Genomic DNA, 19,085 nt, shown 5'->3' with positions numbered 1-19,085 from the left:
ATAGATCTGTTAGCAGATATCACAGCCTCTGTTACTTTTTACCTTGCACTTTTTTCTTAACATTTATTATTTATTTAGGATATACTGTATGTTTTCACTTTCAAATTTTAATGCCTAATTATTAAACTGTTAAACTGACTATAATCCAATGAAATATTCTTAAGATTAAAATATGATGTGTTCTTTGTGAACTTGCATTATGAGGCTATTATATTGTATTCTGGCCATATATAATGAGTAGCATAAAATGATCTTAAAAAGACAATAATATTGTTAATCACAATATATTTTGGTGCAATATATATTATACAACAAAAACTAGATATCATGACAGGCCTAATTGTGTTGTGGAAATCTGAATCTGTCAGACAAGGGTTAAAGCAAAGCAAAAATGATTGTCTCAGTCTTCTCAACTGTCAGTTTTATACCTTTTACGTACACTTAAATTTGTGCCAAACTTCAGGAAAGATTCATCTTTATTTAAGGAAGAAAAAAGCCTGTTCTAGTTTTTGAACTTATGATTAGGAGTGTTACAATATGTGTGACTTTGGACTTGATTGGTACATTCTGTACATACTTTTTCTGTATTCTACAAAATAAAACAGTTGATCATTAAATTAAATTTGCATCACAATTACTAAATATTTTAGTATTGTTGAATAGAAAATTCAAAGGAACAGCGTTTCAATTAAATAAAATTATTTAGCAACAAATGTTTTCACTCAGGCTGCGTCCAAAATTGCATACTACATAATTGCATACAGTGTGCTAACATCAGTATGCGAGCCGAGTATTTTCCCTACTAGCAAATATTAATCTGACACCAAATATAAAAGAAGACACTAACCCGGTATAACGTCGTCACCAATGAATAAATCTCCAAAGGACCACTGAAAACATCTGAATTGTAGCTCTGGCATGGACATGAGGCTTTTAAATTACTGAAAAACAGCTGCGGGTGAAGTATATTGATCGAAGGTGCTCAGTTTGTGATCTTATCTCGGTTTTGTTCTATTGATGTGTAATTTAAAATATTCGTTGCTTGAAACAGATGAAAATATGACTGATATAAGTATGACTACAATGGCAAGGGCTTAAACGGAGCAGTGCTCATAATATCGAAAGAAAAAATAAGACAGCTGGAGAAACATAACCTGCTTTGTATTTTTGTAGGAAACACAGTTTAGATTTGTTTAGGGTAAGAGGTGTATGTTACTGCCGCTTATGACTGTGTCAGGAATATTGAAAATAAAACCAACTTAACTCTGCTTCCTTAGCGCTCCTACACGCTGGCATTTCTCCTCATGGGTTTTAGGTTTTGAAAAGGGGAAAAAAATTCCAACACCCTGTCCAAACTTTTAGGATCCCGGTATCAGATATGCACAATCCATATGCACAACGCTTTGGCTTGTTTCCCTCGCTCAAAAGTTTGACAGACCTCCTGCGCATAACTACGGTTGCTATGCCTCGATTGGTGTGTGCCGGTTTTTGGGTGTGGCTAAGCAAAGAGTCAATGCAATACTAGAGTTCAGCTCATTATCAAAAGCTGTGCTGGAGGTGTGCCAGTCACTGAATCCAGCATATAGGGTGTTCCTGTCCATCACATTCTGTCTTATATTATGCACTGTGTTTGTCATAAAGTTGTCTTTGGCTCAAGTGATGGCATTTTGTAATTTGCTTTTCGGCTGTACAATGGCTGTACAGTAGGGGGGGGGGGATATAAAGTGTCAGAGGCAGTGTGTCAATATGATTCATATTGACAACGTGAGGTCGAATTTATTTTTAACGTGCGAAAATTAAAAATTTTAATTTCGGTAATTATTTTTAGAAATTAAAAATAACCTTTAAAGTCCGCTTTAATTTAATTCACATTTCATTTAAAGGTACAATTCTCACTATTAATATAAACCATTATGACTTTTGCCTCGATAAACTACTAACTTCCTGCTTATAATACTCATTATGGTAGTAGTTGGGTTTAGATATGGATGGGATCATGCAGAATATGCACCTTATAAGTCCTAATAAACAGGGCCAGACAAAATCTGCTGGCATTTTCTGCACAGAATTTTGCTAATAATTTGCAGGTTTATGTGCAATGATTATAAGAGTAAAGTAATTAAAAACGTATAACATGGAACTAAAAATAACTTTGTAACTTTTTATGTTTTACAATGCAAATCTAATTAGACCCACTTGTTTGCTACATAAAGTCTCTCATATAATATATCTAGTAAAAGCCAGAATATATTGCTTTACAACCTGTATTGTAAATAAATCCAATAAACATTTGCAGATTAGTCAATAATATTACTGAAATTACTGAAAAGTAAATATGAGGATGAACAAAAAAAAATGTGTGCAGATTACATGTGGGTCTTCTAATAAAGTTAATTTCTTAATAATAGGCATGGTAATAAGCAACTAGTTTCTGACAACCCTGTTCGTTCATTGTGGGGACGATGTTGTCTAAGGAAATATAAGTTGTAGACATGATCTTTTTTAATGCAACACATCAGCGATCATTCATCCTCAATGTCAGATGTGTAAGAACTGACAGACAGCATAACAAAACAAAGGTCTAAAACTCCAGTGCATTGTTAAACCTTTTATCTCAGTCTTTCTGAACAGAGAAAACCTGCTCTAAACAATGTTATCATCTCCCTCTTGTATCTCCTGAGGGCTTTTCTAAGCAGTTGCTCTTATCTGACACGAATGCTCTCAACACCGGCTCACAAGCCCTCGAATGTCTTCTTTTCATCTGACAGTGAGATCCTGTTGTCTTTCTTCACCAGCAAAATCAATGCTTACAGCTCTTTTGGTGCTTAGTAGGTTTATCGCGTTAGTACGCCAGAAAACATGACCAAAAAAAGCACTAGTGTGGCTAGCTTGAGTTTCTTTCATGCTTAAACCATAAAATCAAAACAGACGTCATTCTGAAGTAATGTGCCTGCAGATAAAATTCACCTGCAGTGCCTTGCTTTTACTGAAATGACCATTAGATTAAGGGAATTTGTGGAAACTGACATCCCTAATATAAACATTCAATCATGTGCCGCTTACTGTTTTCAGGTTTGGATCCCAATTCTTGCACCGCTGCCATGTTATGTACCATGATGCCTCTGGGGAGATCAGGCCAGCTTGTGGGTTTCGTGTCGACCACTATAATGTGCTTGAGTCTGGGGACTTCTAACAGAATAGCCTGAGAGATGGAGGATCATGCAGAGCAGGAATGAGAAAGTGCTTTCTGGTTGATTGTGTTATTGTGTGGGTTTTGTTTTTACCTTGAGGCGGCTCTGCAGCAGGTCTTTGCTTGTGACGATGTGTGTGACCTCAGTCTCGTTCAGACCATGAGCTATAGCTGATCCTCCCAGTGTAGAGTAAAGAGTCACCACTGAAAACCATTCAGATCATTAGTGTCTTTAGATAGAAATAAGTGAAAGGTATATTTTATATCCATTATTTCCACCAAAATGATGAAGATAAAAATATTTAATAATAATAATAATAATAAAAAACTTTATTTGTATAGCACTTTTCCAACATACATGCAACTCAAAGTGTCTCACAAACAACAACAAAAGCATTAAAATAGACCACAAAAACTTATCACATATACTGAAATAAAAGCATTCATGTACACAAAATGTAAGTATATATCCAGTATATATTTGAATATGTTGTAAGAGATTATTTAGTACACTGGGACAACAACATGAAGGAATTAAGTTAACTTATTAATTTTTAACCAAATTACGTTGTCCCTCCCCCAAAAAGCTCAAGAATTGTGTTGTTTTAGCTCAATTTAAATTAGTAGTTGAACAAAAAGCAAACGTCATTTTTTGAGTGCATGTTAGAAGAACATTCAATCGGACTATACCATATAACTGTTAGTAATACAGTGGTCCCTAATTTATTGCGGGAGTTAAGTTCTAAAAACAACCTGTGATAGGCAAAATCTGAAGTAGTCAGACAGTTACAACCCTTTTTGCATCCTTGTTGGAACTCATACTGCTAGCGATCGAAGATTTATGTTAATTCTGCAAGCTGAATGCATTCTGTACTATAGAGGAGACAATGAGGAGATTGATTGACAATGGTTTACAGCTAATCAGGATGTAGCACACAATGCGCTGTTAAAAAAAGCATGTCAAACTGCACAAAAAAAAATTTGGCGAACTACGAGGCAGGGCCGCGTTATATCGAGGGATAGTAAATGAATATAACAAATAATATAAATAGTTATAGTTATAAGAAATTAACATATAACATATATATATATATATTTTTTTTTATATATATATATTTTTTTATATATATATATATATATATATATATATATATATATGCATATTTTGTATGTATAGTATCAATTTCAAGAGAGTAAATGCTCTGATTTCAGTGATACTGTCTAGCATCAACCACCCTAGCAGTGCTATTTTTGGCCAAATATTTTTTCCTAGTCAGCACAATATGGCAGCTATTGGAGGCAACACTATGTATGTGTGTGTGTGTTTGTGTGTGTGTGTGTGTGTGTGTGTGTTCCGAATGCTCACAGGGGAAATTGTACATGAAGCAAGCCTGTGCCGCTATGACCCATTCAGCTCGAGTCTCGCAAAAAATAGCGATGTTGCAGAGAGGCTTCTGACCCAGCGCAGCCAGTCCACTTCCAAACCTCTGAGCCAGATGGAAAGTGTCTTGATACGACAACCAGTTATAATCGCCCAAAATCACCTAGAGAGAACGAGAGACAAGTCAGAGTGGCATTGTATTGTATCGATGGCCTTGACAGCAGCATGTGACTGCTTTTCAGTTTAATGTAAACAGGTCTGGACAACACCAGAGCAGAGATACACAGTGTTTACAGAGATAGACGGCCAATGAACTTCTTTCAATAGAGTCTTTGAGTGAGGTCTCTTGAGATGTGTACACATGATCTTAGAGAGACCTTCGAAATATACTTGAGTATTTAAACTGCTGGTTTCTAAATTGGGGCCGCATGATCAGGATACAGGCGTCAGAGATGGAAATTTAATACCTTTTAAGACTCTTTGCATACATTAAGAATTCATCACCACTTTAGGTTTTAACGACATTTGAACTTACAGTGTATTTAATAATTGTTAAAAAAACCAACTCTAAACTAAAACATCATTCATATACTAAATAGAAACACTAATCTAGCAGGTGACGTCTACTGAACAGCAGAAAAAAACGTTTTACCTAGATTACTGAAGTAAACAAAACAGCATGATGTCAAATCTAGCAGGATTTTATCGATTTCATAAACCATCCTAATATTAGCATCCCAATACTCAAAGATTAAATTCAGGCAAGCTTTAGCATACAACTATACATTGCGTAATCAAAAATACAACATTTAAATAGAGTAAAATTACGGTGGCTCAGAGAGCTCGAGAGGTCTATCAAAGTGGGCCACCGAGTAAATTGACTTTCCTTAAAGGCACTTTGTTTAGAGTCAGCAAGAAATTTATATTTTCTTTGGTAAGGTTACATTGCATTACATTTATAGTTTTATAAAAGTAAAACTTTTGATTTAAGGTGTTCTAGTTACAACTCTGTCCTGGAGGGCCAGTGTCCTGTTGAGTTTTTGTTCCAACACTAATCAAACACACCTGAACATACTAATTAGTGTTTTCAAGATTATTACAAAACTACAGGTAGCTGAAAAGAAATAAACAATTTTAAATAATATTTTACACAATCTGTATTTTTCATCATTTATGATTAACACTTAAGTATGACGTCAGTAGGTGGAGAGCAAGTGGTCTTTAGTGGCTGTCTGAAAGCATTTGACTGCATGCACATCTAAATTTTGTAAGCAATGCAGTCAATACGATCTCCACCACATCTGGAAGTCGTAAAAAGCGAACAAGCCAAAAAGCTTCCAGACCTTGTTTACACCTGTATTTAACACTATCCATATGTGTTCAGATCAACAATACCAGTTATAAACTTGGCCAAGTGAACGTGAGACAACATGATAGTGTGTCACCTTTTTAAAGACTTTCCCGTTAGGCTGGATCTCATCCTCCTCGCTCAGCAGCTCTCTAGTGCCGAGGCAGTCTCGTTCGGGAAAGTGGACAACAGCATATTCAAACACTTTATCCAAAGTGTCCACACCCTCGTGTAGGAGGGACGCCAACTTCAGCTGGCTGTTCACGGCTCGGTACGGCCCTGCTGGATTCCCATTTATCTGATGAGACAGAAAATCAGAATGAGGTCAAAATGTGAACTGACATGTGCAGACGGAAAACACTATTTAAAGCAGGGGGGAAAAAAACGACTTTAAATCCAAAATCCACTAGCGGAGGGATTCATCACATTTTACATTTTTTTTTTAAACCAGCAATTAATTTAAGTAAAGTTGATCAGTAATGACAGTCAATAATAATGATTGCGATTATCTCAACTAAATTATTAATTCCTGGCTTGTATTATGTATGGGGTGACATGGTCGCTCACTGGTTAGCACTGTTGCCTCACAGAAAGAAGGTTGCTGGTTCGAGTCCCAGCTGGGTCAGTTGGCATTTCTGTGTGGAGTTTGCATATTCTCCCTGTGTTTGTGTGGGTTTCCTCCGGGTGCTCCGGTTTCCCCCACAGTCCAAACACATGCGCTATAGGGGAATTAGGTAAACAAAATTGGCGGTAGTGTATGAGTGTGTGTGTATGGCTGTTTCCCAGTACTGGGTTGCGGCTGGAAGGATATCCGCTGCCTAAAACATATGCTGGAATAGTTGGAAGTTCATTCCGCTGTAATAAATAGAGGACTAAGCCGAAGGAAAATGGCTGAATGTATTATGTGTTGAGCATATTAGAATGATATTTGTTGAATGATGCTGAAACTTCACAGTAATTAATTCCTTTTTAAAATATATTAATAGAGAGAAACTAATATTTTAAATAGTAACAATATTACACACAATTTCGTATTTTTGATCAAACAAATAAAGGCTTGGGGTCCGTTCATCGTACTTCGCTTAAATGATCTGAGATGATTTGGCAGATCCTGGATCTTTTAATCTAGATAACCGAATTCTGGCTATTTTGGTTCTTCAAACAAGTCTGCGACGCAAATTAAAATGTTTGGATGAACTGATCTGATATTTCTGTGTGTGCTCCTGATTTTTGTGAAGGACAGATCTATCGATTCCCGAAATCATGATCAGCAAAGCAATGACTGGCTTACAGCACAGCAGCGTAATGACTTCTTTGATTAATATTTAGTTATCCATGTGAGCAAAATTACACCAAAGTTGTAGTAAAGTTTGTTAAATATAATAAGCAATAACGTTCTACATTTGCTGTGGGCTGCAGGCTTTTTTCGTTTCATGTATCAAAATTATTCAGCAATTTATTTAGTTACTTTTAGAGAAGATTTTCTTTCAGATAGTATTCAAGTTTTATCCTGTGGCACAAGGTGACTGGCTGTTTCAATTCAATTCACCTTTATTTGTACAGTGCTTTAACAATGTAGATTGTGTCAGTTTTCAGAGTTTAAGTTCAGTTTAGCGGTTCAGTGTGGTTTATTATTCAATACTGAGAGTCCAAACACTGAGGAGCAAATCCATCCATGCGCAGCAATACAGATCCTGAACCATGCAAGCCAGTGGCGACAGCAGCGAGGAAAAAACTTCACCAATTGGCCAAAGTGAAGAATTAAAAAACCTCTAGAGAAACCAGGCTCAGTTGGGCAAGATATTTCTCCTCTGGCCAAACGTCTTGTGCAGAACTGCAGTCTAGGTGCTGAAGGCTGGAGAGCGCTGGATGTCAGTGAAGACTCGTCTCTCCCTGGAGCGTCACAGGAATCAGTCGCATGCTTTCCACTCCTCCAAGACCACCACAGCAGCTGCTCAGGATACGGCCTTGTCCAGGGTTATGGCAATCTTGGGATCATTTCGTCATGGTCTTCGATCACATTGGTGGTGCTGCATAGTCTCTGGGGGCCTCGGGATGAATATCCCCAAGTGGATTCATTTAGCATCAATTCATTTTGCATCAAAAAAAGCATTTTGATATTGAAAAGGTGTCTGCAACTTTTGTACAGCATCAAATCACCGGTCTATTAGCTGTCAATTTACTTCCAGAAATTATTATTCCTTTAAAAAAATAATAAAAAGAGAATTTTTTAAAGTGTGTGATAATAGACATTACCATACACTCTCAGAAATTGTACTCAAGCTGGGTTAATACCTTTACGCGTTTGTATGCAAGTCCTTATTGCTATCTTAAAAATTTGCCTATAGGCCTACATAAGCCCCTTTCACACATACAGACCTTTCCGGAAAATTACCGGCAATTTTCCGGAAAGGTTGTATGTGTGAACAGGTCCTTTTTGAAAATACCGGTAAATTCGTTCTGGCTATTTTCCGGAAAGAGAAGTTGTAACATTACCGGCAATTTGCCGGAATGCTGCGCTGTGTGAACGCAGAAGGAATATTTCTGGAATAAGCGCGTGCACGTCTAGAACGTGCTGACGTAAGACTTCTGCTTTAGCCAATCACAACAGTCAGACGCATTTACGTCCGCGCGGTTTGTGAGAATAAAAGCCTTTGAATATTTTTCCAGACGCATTTAGCTGCTAGAAGTTAGTCAGATAACGTTTATATGTTCTCCTTAATGCCAACTGTGCAAATAATCATCGATAAGATGCTTATGATAAGCCGTTGTTTGTTTACCTTCAAGCTTTGCGTGTGCCCATGAAACAGCCTGTGAGCTTCAGCACACGCACATATTATGAACATCTCGACATGCGAATATGATCCTGTGAAAGTTTTTTACAATATTGATCATCAAAAGAGTTTGTAATTTAGTCAAATGTTTACAAATACAAGCGCAGCCGTTTAAAGCTCATTTGTGGTGAATGATGTCAGAATTTACCGGTATTTTGGAATGGATGTGTGAATGCTCTTTTCCGGAAAATTTCCGTAACGTCCTCGCCTGTGTGAACAGCGCTTTTTTGAACATACCGGTAAAGTCGTTCCGTAAATTTTCCGGATATTTTCCGGTATCACTGTGTGAAAGGGGCTATAGTCTCTAACGCATGTTCTCTTTGAAACCCTTGGGGGAGGACCACTTCCATGCCAATTATAATTTTTTTATTACATTGTTTTTACTTCTGATTTAATTTTTAAAAATATTTTTTTTTCCTACATTAATACAGTATATGTACACCCATAAGCTACTATTGTATGGAAAAATCAGCATTAACATACTTTCAGTATGACCTTGGCTTGAAATTATCCAATCTAATCCTGTTTATATGAATATGCCTGCTCCCGAGCAGGTCTGAGCTATTAGACCTGTTGCAATGGCAACAACTCTCAGATGAATTTCAAAGAACAAAACTACCTGGATCGCTTCAAATCATCAAGAACCAAATCCAGCTAATTGAGTAATCAACGTAGGAAGAACGGACCCCTGGTGAGCACAAGAGTGCAGCAGGTCCTTGTTATACTTGGTTCAACTTTCGTGGCCTCGCAGTTTCATGAATTTGTTTTTGCGCAATTTGACATGCTTTTTTTTACAGCGCATTGTATTCTGCGCCCTGATTGGCTGTAGACCATTGTCAATTGATCTCCGCAGTGTCTTCTGTACAGTACAGAATGTGTTCAGCTTGCAAATTTAACATAAATCTTTGATCGCTAGCAGTCTGAGTTCCAACAAGGATGAAAAAACGGTTGTAACTTTCCTTAGCAAGACCATTGTAAAGGGGGTCGCACACCAGATGTGCCAGGGTTTGAAGGAGTGTGAGCTGATGTTTAAGGGTGTGTTAATCCTATTGTACTTACTGCGCGTGCTTTGACCCGTTTAGCTCGGGCCTGATTTCCGCTGGCTCCAGAGAGCAAGTACCAGGGGAGAAATGTGATGACGGAATAAACCCAGACGACCGATCTGAAGACCTGCAGCAGGAGAGGAGACATGTCCTCCTTCAGCTTCATCCTGAGAGGAATGGCAGAGGAGCAGAAGAGCAAAGAAATAGAGTTTAAGTTATTTATGGACTTTTCTCACACTAGCTTTAGCTTTGATATTTGCCCTCCACATACCTTGTGTTGTTCTTTCTTCCAACTATGTGATGGTACTCCTCCTCTTCTTCTGAAGGTCTAGTTGGCTGGTTTTTTAAAATGCTTTATGTATATTCTGCTCTTTTATTGCCTTTTGTGAAACCTGCTAGATGAGAGGGCAACTTCCTGTTCCATTTCCTTTTCCTACTCCAGCTTCCTGCTCTGAATAGATGAAAAGCCTCTTGGGAATAAGGATGAGCTCTCCCTGTGGGAAAATACAAGCCAAGTTTTATTTTTATCCTAACAGAATTCGTTCAATAGTGGACATTTTGTGGAGACATATTTATGAATTGATAAGCTCAGTTGTAGCATATTTCGGCTTGCCCTTTCATTTTTTTAAAAGGGATTAGAGTTGTCACAATACTGAAATTCGGTACCAATCAATACTGAAGTTTTCAAAAAAGTCAATTTCCGCTAACATTTGAGCACGTTTTTAAACAGCAATGAATTACATTTCTCAAGATCATTCTGCCTCAAATGTGCTTGGTTGTGAGTTGTCTGCTATAAAGAGTAGCTCTGTTACATTATAATAAATAAATTATTGTATGCAATAAACAAAAATTAAGCATTGCAGTAAGTAATATTTATTTTGCACTATTGTTTTATACGCATATCAATTTAATAAATAATACTTCATTCATAATAATAATACTGCTTCAAAACAAACAAGATATTATAATAAATCGTTCAATTCAATGCTGAAAGCTGCAAAGCAGTCATCAGTAACCAAGGCCGTACTCACACTAGGTACAGTTGCCTCGAACCGGGCCAAAGCACGCTTGTCCCCCCTCCTGTCTCCCCCGACGGCCTGCACTCACACCACAAATGGGCCTCGGCACGCTTACGTCATCGCTGCTGTGCTGTTCAGTGAGAAGCGCTCTCTCACTCAGCAGCACAGTGGAGATTTCTCTAGTTATATCGTTTCAGTCGTTTGTTATGCAGTGACATGCAGTCAAATATTTCGCCAAACAGTCCTTAGGGATGCAGTGACACGCAGTCAGATATTTCGCCGAACAGATCCGCCACTTTTGGCGCTCATAAACAATCATAAAGCCCTCGTGCTGCAGGAATGAGGAGGTCTGCTGAAGCCATGCAGCTGTCGTGCTGTGAGGAGTTCTCGTCTTTAATACACTACGGCAGTTTGCGTTCACTGAACAGTAAGAATGATTAATAAATCAATATGAAACAGCCCCTTAAAAGTCAAGTCTGGCTTTCAGTTTCGGGCTTTGGCTCGTTTTGCACTCACACACAAGCGTACCGTGCCAAAGCCCAAGTGAACCGTGCTCAGGCACACCTCTTCCAGCCGGGCCAGGGCCGGCCAAGTGAACCGTGCTTGAGCCCGATTCATCGCGCTCACACTTCTCAAACGATCCGGGAAACGGGCCTGGGCACAGTACGGATGACATAGTGTGAGTAGGCCCTAACTCAGTAACTAAACATGCGCCTCTGAATGAAGCCTACTTAAGTGAACAGAACCTGCATAGGCTGTGAATGACAGGTAACGTTAATAAAGTTGTAAATAACATTCAGTTTGTGGCACAGAGTGATCATTTTGGAGCCGCACGGGAAGTGAACCGCTCTTAGCAGTGAAAATGAAACCGAAAGCGCACACAGTGCTGTCAGATGTAGCTGACTGATTCCAGCCACAAAAGTATCCAAAACCCGCCGAAATGCAAAAATATGTCAGTGACTGATTTTAAGCAGAAAACGACAGATTGTAAGAATATGACTCAAACACAATAATTCAACATCAGAATTATCATCAGCATTGATGACCAGGACAAATCTAAAGTCTGTTCAAGTCCACCATTCCACGTCTATACAAAATTTTGCCTTTTTAACCAACAGTACTGCTACACAAAGCCTATTGGTGTTTTACCACATGTTTGAGAATAACAATAATAATAGCTCACCCATTTAACCTTTATTTTACATCTACAAAATTGTAAGAAAATCGTGATTTTATTTTAGGCAAAAAAAAATTGCGATTCTCATTTTAGCTAGAATCATGCAGCTTTAACATATAGCTATTTAGCGGTTTCAAATTTGTGATCTGGCACTATAAAATAAAATTAACTTGACTTCAAGGGGGGCAGGGAAAGCAGTTGGGAGGGTGGGGAACCCCCCTTATATAATGATAGGGGAAACACTGCACTCTTATTTGCAGTTACTGCAAATAATAGAGACAAGGGAAATTCAACTTGGCTACTAAACACAACTACAGAATCATCTTACAGAATGAATTATTTCAAACACTCGACTGAAGAAACATTAAAATGTGGTATTTTCACATGCATTCGTATGTAGCAGCAATAGAGCCATAGCTTGCTAAAAAAATCAATGCAAACAGATGTCAAATTGCAGAATGATTATCTTCATTTTCAGGATCACGCGATTAAATAGTCTGTGATTTTTTTCCATCGCTTATCAGTGAACTATGTAGTAAAATAACTAGTCAATACTGCTCCATCTGAAAGCAACTGCCAGAGATTTAGGGCTGATTACAGAGCCTGTTTCACTGCCAACATGCACATGGAATCGCCTTCGATTAATTCTGCAACACTACATTCATGTTTGAACAAGTAACAAAACTGTATTAATAACGTACAGATGAGTTTCTTGTGAAAACTGGCATTCTTTCTGATTTAATCAGGACCTGTTTCGTAACAATCAACATTGGCAGGAGTGTTCATTAACAGAACATGAGTTAACTCACACTTAAACTCATTAGCAGTTGAGTAGCTTATCATTTGCTTTTTTTAAATCTCTCTAATAGGTGGATTTTTTTGCAGCATCATGGGTAATATAGTTCTTCATCTGTAGTTCTATTGATAAACACCACTGTTGAAATAACATTGGCCAATGGCTTCAACAAAAACATGGAAATTATGCTAGCCGGTATTACTCGTATGAGCATGTGTGTCAACCACTATGTCACGCCTCTGGTCATTGTGATTTAACTGGGGACAGCTGGCAGACAGTGAACGCCGTGAGCGCAGAAGACAAACAAGCCAAGCTTTGTTGCTCTGGAAGGATGAAGCTCACACTAAAAATAGTGCGACACTAGTGTTCTGTTAAAGAGGTGGATGTGGTTATGAATTCATGCGTGTGTGTCTGTTGAGCGGAAGAGCATGTAAAGAACATAAAATACAAACTAGGACATCTGGCCAAATTCTGAAAACCAAAAATAAAGAGTGACCTGCTAATCCAGCAGCCTATATTACAGTACGAGCAGAACTTGATGTTCAAAATAGGTCAATGATCCTCTGGTGCCTAAAAAAACCCTCTGGGAAAGACGCATGTTTTACAATCTGAGATAAACACAACACTGTGAAAACAAACGAGGAAACGGCCACTTTCCAATGTTCTCTTTGAGAAAAATATAAGCTGCAGACTCATTCTGTGGCTTTGATTCTTTGGAGGAAGGTCAAAAGGACAGTGCAGGACAGCCAGATGTTCTCACATATCATCTATTCAGCAGAAACACATTCCTTTTTTAGAGCTTCAGTTGTGAAATCAATTATTTCCCTCAGTAGTAGTGATCAGGAGTTGTGATGAACCAATGTCACTGTATTGATATTTTGAGAGCTGATAAGTCTATAAAACAACAACGCATGCAGGGTTATGTTCACGCTTGTAGTTTGGTTCTCCTGGTTCCAGACCAAAAAAGAAAATTATACATTTGGTGCTAGTTCACTTATGCCTAGTTCATGATTTAAGCCCCGATTTTGACTCGCCGACAGGTTTTGAGAAATCTCTGACAAATGCCTGAAATCACAGGGAAATGGGTGCTCATTCACGTAAGTAACAACCACTCAGTGTGAACTATCAATCACATGATCTGAGATAATCGCAAATGAGTCGCTGATATTTGGCATGCTATATTTGTTCTGATTGAAAATAATATCAACGATTACCTACAGCTAATGAGAGAGCAGCATCCACTAGTGTGGGTATCTGCAGGCCAGCGGGAGGTTGGGGGAGAAGTTAAGGACTTCTTTTCGACCTATATGGACCCAAGAAATGGACGAAAAACTAGTTGAACTGTGGCAGGAGCACCTGTGTATGTTTGACATGTCATCCGAGCAATACCACAACCAGGTCGAAAAATAAAAAAAAAGTTGGAAATTGCTAATTCCCTTCAAAACACAGGTCAGCAAAATAAGTACATTTTCTACCCCACTAAAGGCTTCTTTCTCATTATGTAGTTAAAGGGCCATGACACCCCCAACTTTCAGTTAAAGTCTACTTCAGAACAACTGTTGTTGTCAGTTAGCTCACAAAATGAGACAAACTGTGAGGAGACGCATGAGTTTATAGTTTACAAAGTTAAAATGCAAAGAAATGAACAGTGATTTAATGCCCTGCTAGATTTGTTATTTGTAATTTCATATACACATAACCACAATTTATATCATTATAAAGATAATCGTGTTCATGTAAACCCTATAAATGAGGACTTCTCCCTCAATCCCCGTGTCCAGCAGACTCAGTGCAGCAGATCTCCTGACCTGTCTATTTTAACCTTTAGTCCTGCTGGTAATCTGGAGGATTTAGGCAAAAACAGCAGCACAGTGATGTGTCTGAATGTGAATGAACTCCTGATAAAAGACAGCATCCGCCATTCTCTAATTCTCGTGCTGCTCTCCCAACAAAAATGCTAGCAGCACACACACAGCTTTGCTGTATGATCGTCCCTGACAAGATCGCGGAGGAAAACATGTAACAAACCCCGTGGATGATGGAAACAAACGCATATGAGCCTTCATGAACGGCTAAATACTGTGTGCCGTGGGTCCGTGTCTCACAGCTCGGGCTTGACTCTGGCAGGTCTGGCACGTCTCATGAATAATAAAGCAGCCGGCTCTTCTCATAGGATAAGAAAACTCTGCTATGAATAATAATGAGAAACCGACACGTCATCATTGCACTTGCAGTACTGTGCTACGTTGCCGATTTTGATCCCGCACCAAAAATCATTTTAAACCCGGAAGCTGAAATTAGCTGACAAAAGCTCAAAATTATCCAGTTTTCCCCACAATTAAAGCTGACAGGTGCTAACATTGTCTTCACTGATGCTCAACACACACACATCTGTTAAAGTTATCCAGTGTGTCCTGAACCTTTAATAACAAAAGATATACTATGTGAGCTTGCGTTGCTTCCATGTCATTTCTTGTGTGTGTTTGCTTTTAATACAAAGTTTGCAGACCGAGACAAAGTTGTCGGCGATTCTTTCTATTGTAAAGTCATGCAGTGTGAAACCCCCTGTGACTGATCCATGTTGCTGTGTAAACATGGCAGCAGTTGCATGCTACCCCAGATAGATCATGCAGTGGGAAAACATCTGTGACACGACTACTTTGAATATCATGCAGTTCGAACTTGGTTTGCACGCACACACACACACACAGCCACACACACTGTCATGCGCTTGTCTGAGCTCCAGAGAGCAGTGCACGTCGGACAGTATATCAAGGATGTAGCGCTGGATCGTGTCTCACTATAGTTGTTAAACGTGATATTTAATTAGTTTTGTCTCTATCTAACGACTCTTCCGTCTTTTGAATCTATCAGGTAACGAGTCACAGAATCAGTACACTGCTTCAATCTTTCACTTTCACACTTGTACTTAATATTTTAGTGAAAACCTCAGATCCTGTTGGTTGTGCACCTTTTTTACCGACCAGCCTCCCGTGGAAAAAGTAATTGACAGGTGGTAATTTGTGTGCAACTTATCTTTATTTATTTATGACTTGTTTATGGGGAAAACAAAGACCATGCGGGTCAGGTAGTTGAAACGGTAGGCTACAAATAATTAATTTGTTATGAATTAATTAATTATAAATAATTAATTCACCTCCGCTTATGACGAGGATGCCCTTGCCATCGTGATGTTTCACATAAGACATTGTACGATCCCAAATTTGTCAACATCGCTAACCCTAGTCTGAACTCTACATTAGCATTCACTCACATTGTCAAATTAAGGCAGAATGTACCAAACTAACAAAAACTAAAAGGCTCATATGTTCATATGATGCCTGAACAACCAAAACAATGCTGTGTGCTGCTTGTGCACTGTGCGAATGTTATGCTTTGTTTATTAGTTGAAAGCTCATGAGGAGCTTATAAAATGTGTAAAAGAAAATCAAAAGCACACACAAAAGAAGATCTGCGTTTTCGCTGTCTGTATTGAGCTTTAATGAGCAACACTGCTAGTTTGAACACAAAAACTAGGTCTGCTTTAGCATTCTGTTCAGAAGTGTTAATTTCGTCAATGAAAAAAGCACAAAAAAGGTTTGTTGCCTAATGCTTAACACAAACTTGACATGTTCTCTGCGCTAGTAATGTGATGGAAAGCTGAATGCACATGCTCTGATCTGCTCGTCTAATGAATATAATTCAGAACACATGTGACCTGCGGATTAATCTAATACATTTTTTTGTTAACTTGCAGATTAATCCTAAATGTGTAACGATCGCCTATCACGTCATTTAAATCACATGTATGAAAGCATTTAGGCTTTTCTGTAAAATATAACAATAGCAGAAAAAGTTACGTTAGGTTATTTGGGATGTGGTGGGTTTCTTAGGTTATTAAAGGTGTTTTTGTCACTACTTGTTCAGCCTGCATTAATGCATTCAGTGTAAGCTGCACGATTAATCATTAAAAGATCAGGATCTCAACACCCACGCAACAAATTTTAAATAATATTCATTCCCCTGCATTCAAATCTGTGTTTGAAAAATTCTAAATTTAAGAAACAGATTGTCTAGTCTTTTGAGTTTGTTAGGAAGTTACAAACAGTCAAATAACACAGCAGTACTGGGATAACAATTTATAGTTTAGATAAAACCTCTGTTGTTTATGGATTTTAAGATTAAAATCACCATCATACGCGTTTAACTTGTCTCAAAAATGAAAGTTGTAGTAAGCAATTACATTATTTAACCAGACATCAAAAATCTGCAACTGAATAATTATTCAAAAATGATCCATCTAGCAATGAAACATTAAGTTTTGTGAGTGAACAACTGAATCATTTATTGAAAATGAGACTAAAAATAAATATGGGTTGTACAAAGTATAATGTTAGATTGCTACGTTTAGAGTTATCAGCAACAGTAGTAGTAACAGTGAATTTTTCACACCACTGAATATTTCATAGTTTATTTTTATTCAGCTGATTATTTCTTCATTTTATTTTTAATAAAATTACAGGTTCTAAGTTCTGTTTGTTAAAACCAAAAGTTTATTTTTTTAAAAAGCAAATTAAATTTGTCTCCTTCCTTTTGGCCGATCCGTGAGATTTGTGATCCATTACAGCACTACTAAAATGTCAAGTTTCTGTTTATGTTAAGCCATTTTCGCTGACGAAATTAACACTAAAAAAATTAATTCCATATCAATTTTCAAACACAAACACCAAATCTTTTGTCGCTTTATTACAGTTTATTTAGAAATATTATTGCAGGTATATTCAGTCTTTACTTTTTCATCAAACCCTACTGAATAAATGCACATTTTGCTGAATTTACAGAACATTTATTCTTGATTCTCCAATAACTTCTTTTAAAAGATATGTACACTAGAAAATAAACAACATTAAGCCCACTGACTTTCATTTCACATGGCTTCAATCATTATTTCATAAACAGGCCCAGAGTAGTATTGTTAGTTAGATGCCAAAATGAAATGACAGTTAAGTGAAGTGAAGTGGATATATTTATCCAAACTAATTCATGATAATAACAATTTTTGTAGGATAACTGACATTCATTTAGGGCTGCATGATTAACTGAAATGAAATCAATTGAGTAAAAGTTGTGATATGTTGGAAACTAAACAACAGTGGAGCCCACTGACTTCCATCACATGAACACAGCTACACATTTCTCTCAATATCTTTGTTTATTCTCCCCAAAACAAAGACATGAGCCTCTCACTGAAATTCCAATATTGTGAGAAACTCCAATGTCTTGAAGGAGGAAAAAACTTTTAAACTACTTCTTAAACTACTTCTGTTTAGTACATTCCTGGCAAAATGCTGCTGTGATAAACATCATATGGTAAAGTCATTGGCCTTGAGCGCTGTGAGAGGGTCTAGTGCAGCAATAACGGACAGCATATTCCCTGACTCTCGTGAAAATCCCAGATATGTTCGCCTGGAGACTGGAAACACATGGACGTGAAGACCTTTCCTTCCAGAGGAATGTCACAGACTAGAGAGATGTGGTTCATGGAGACATGCCCTGACATTTAACTCCCTCTCTTGTCCACGCAGACCATTAATAGAAATGAAGCTGCAAAAATCCCAAAATCCGTCATAAACATTCAATTTAATTCAATTCAATTCAATTCAGCTTTATTTGTATAGCGCTTTTACAATGTAGATTGTGTCAAAGCAGCTTCACATAAATGGTCATAGTAACTGAAACAGTGTGGTTCAGTAACTGGAACAGTGTGGTTCAAGTTTTAGTGTTTAAGTTCAGTTCAGTTCAGTTTAGCTCAGTTCAGTGTGATTTATTCATTACTGAGAGTTCAAACACTGAAGAGCAAATTCATCGATGCGTAGCTCTACCAATCCTGAACCATGCGAGGCAGTGGCGACAGCGGAGAGGGAAAAAAAACTTCACCTGATGGGAGTGAAGAAAAAAAACCTTGAGGGAACCAGACTCAGTTGGGCACGACCATTTTAATTTCTCCACTGGCCAAAAGTCTTGTGCAGAAATTCATTCGCCGTGGTTTAGGCTGGAAGATGGCCTCAGCGAAGACTCGTCTGTCCCTGGAGCGTCGCTGGAAACAGACTCATGTTCTCCACTCCCCACGACCATCAGCGCAGCAGCAGCTCAGGATATGGCCTGGTCCTGGATATGGAATCCTTGGGATTTTCACGTCGCTGGTCTTGGATCCAATCAGTGACTCCGCATAATCTGAGGACCTCAGGATGAGTATCCCCAGGTGAAAAACATGATCATATTTACTTGACACTAAAA

At 38.0% G+C, this 19,085-nt stretch overlaps 1 protein-coding gene across 4 annotated transcripts in view; it reads right to left on the bottom strand.

Moving 5' to 3' along the window:
• The window catches only part of acsl3b (acyl-CoA synthetase long chain family member 3b), a 43,138-nt gene that overhangs the window by 15,210 nt on the left and 8,843 nt on the right, over positions 1–19,085 (bottom strand). For 3 of the 4 annotated variants that reach the window (XM_068224337.2, XM_005163548.6, XM_073918313.1), the window contains 6 exons: positions 10,068–10,290; positions 9,813–9,963; positions 6,017–6,217; positions 4,557–4,734; positions 3,285–3,394; positions 3,064–3,202 (listed from right to left, as the gene is read on the bottom strand). In XM_068224337.2, the coding sequence (XP_068080438.2) occupies positions 3,064–3,202; positions 3,285–3,394; positions 4,557–4,734; positions 6,017–6,217; positions 9,813–9,962 (778 nt within the window). In that variant the 5' untranslated portion in view covers position 9,963; positions 10,068–10,290. 4 annotated transcript variants of the gene reach the window in all.

The sequence above is a fragment of the Danio rerio genome, chromosome 2 (genome assembly GCF_049306965.1).
Source record: "Danio rerio strain Tuebingen ecotype United States chromosome 2, GRCz12tu, whole genome shotgun sequence".
NCBI classification, from domain to species: domain Eukaryota; kingdom Metazoa; phylum Chordata; class Actinopteri; order Cypriniformes; family Danionidae; genus Danio; species Danio rerio.
The sequence above is the reverse complement of the archived record's forward strand: the minus strand, read 5'-3'. Positions and strand labels throughout refer to the sequence as shown.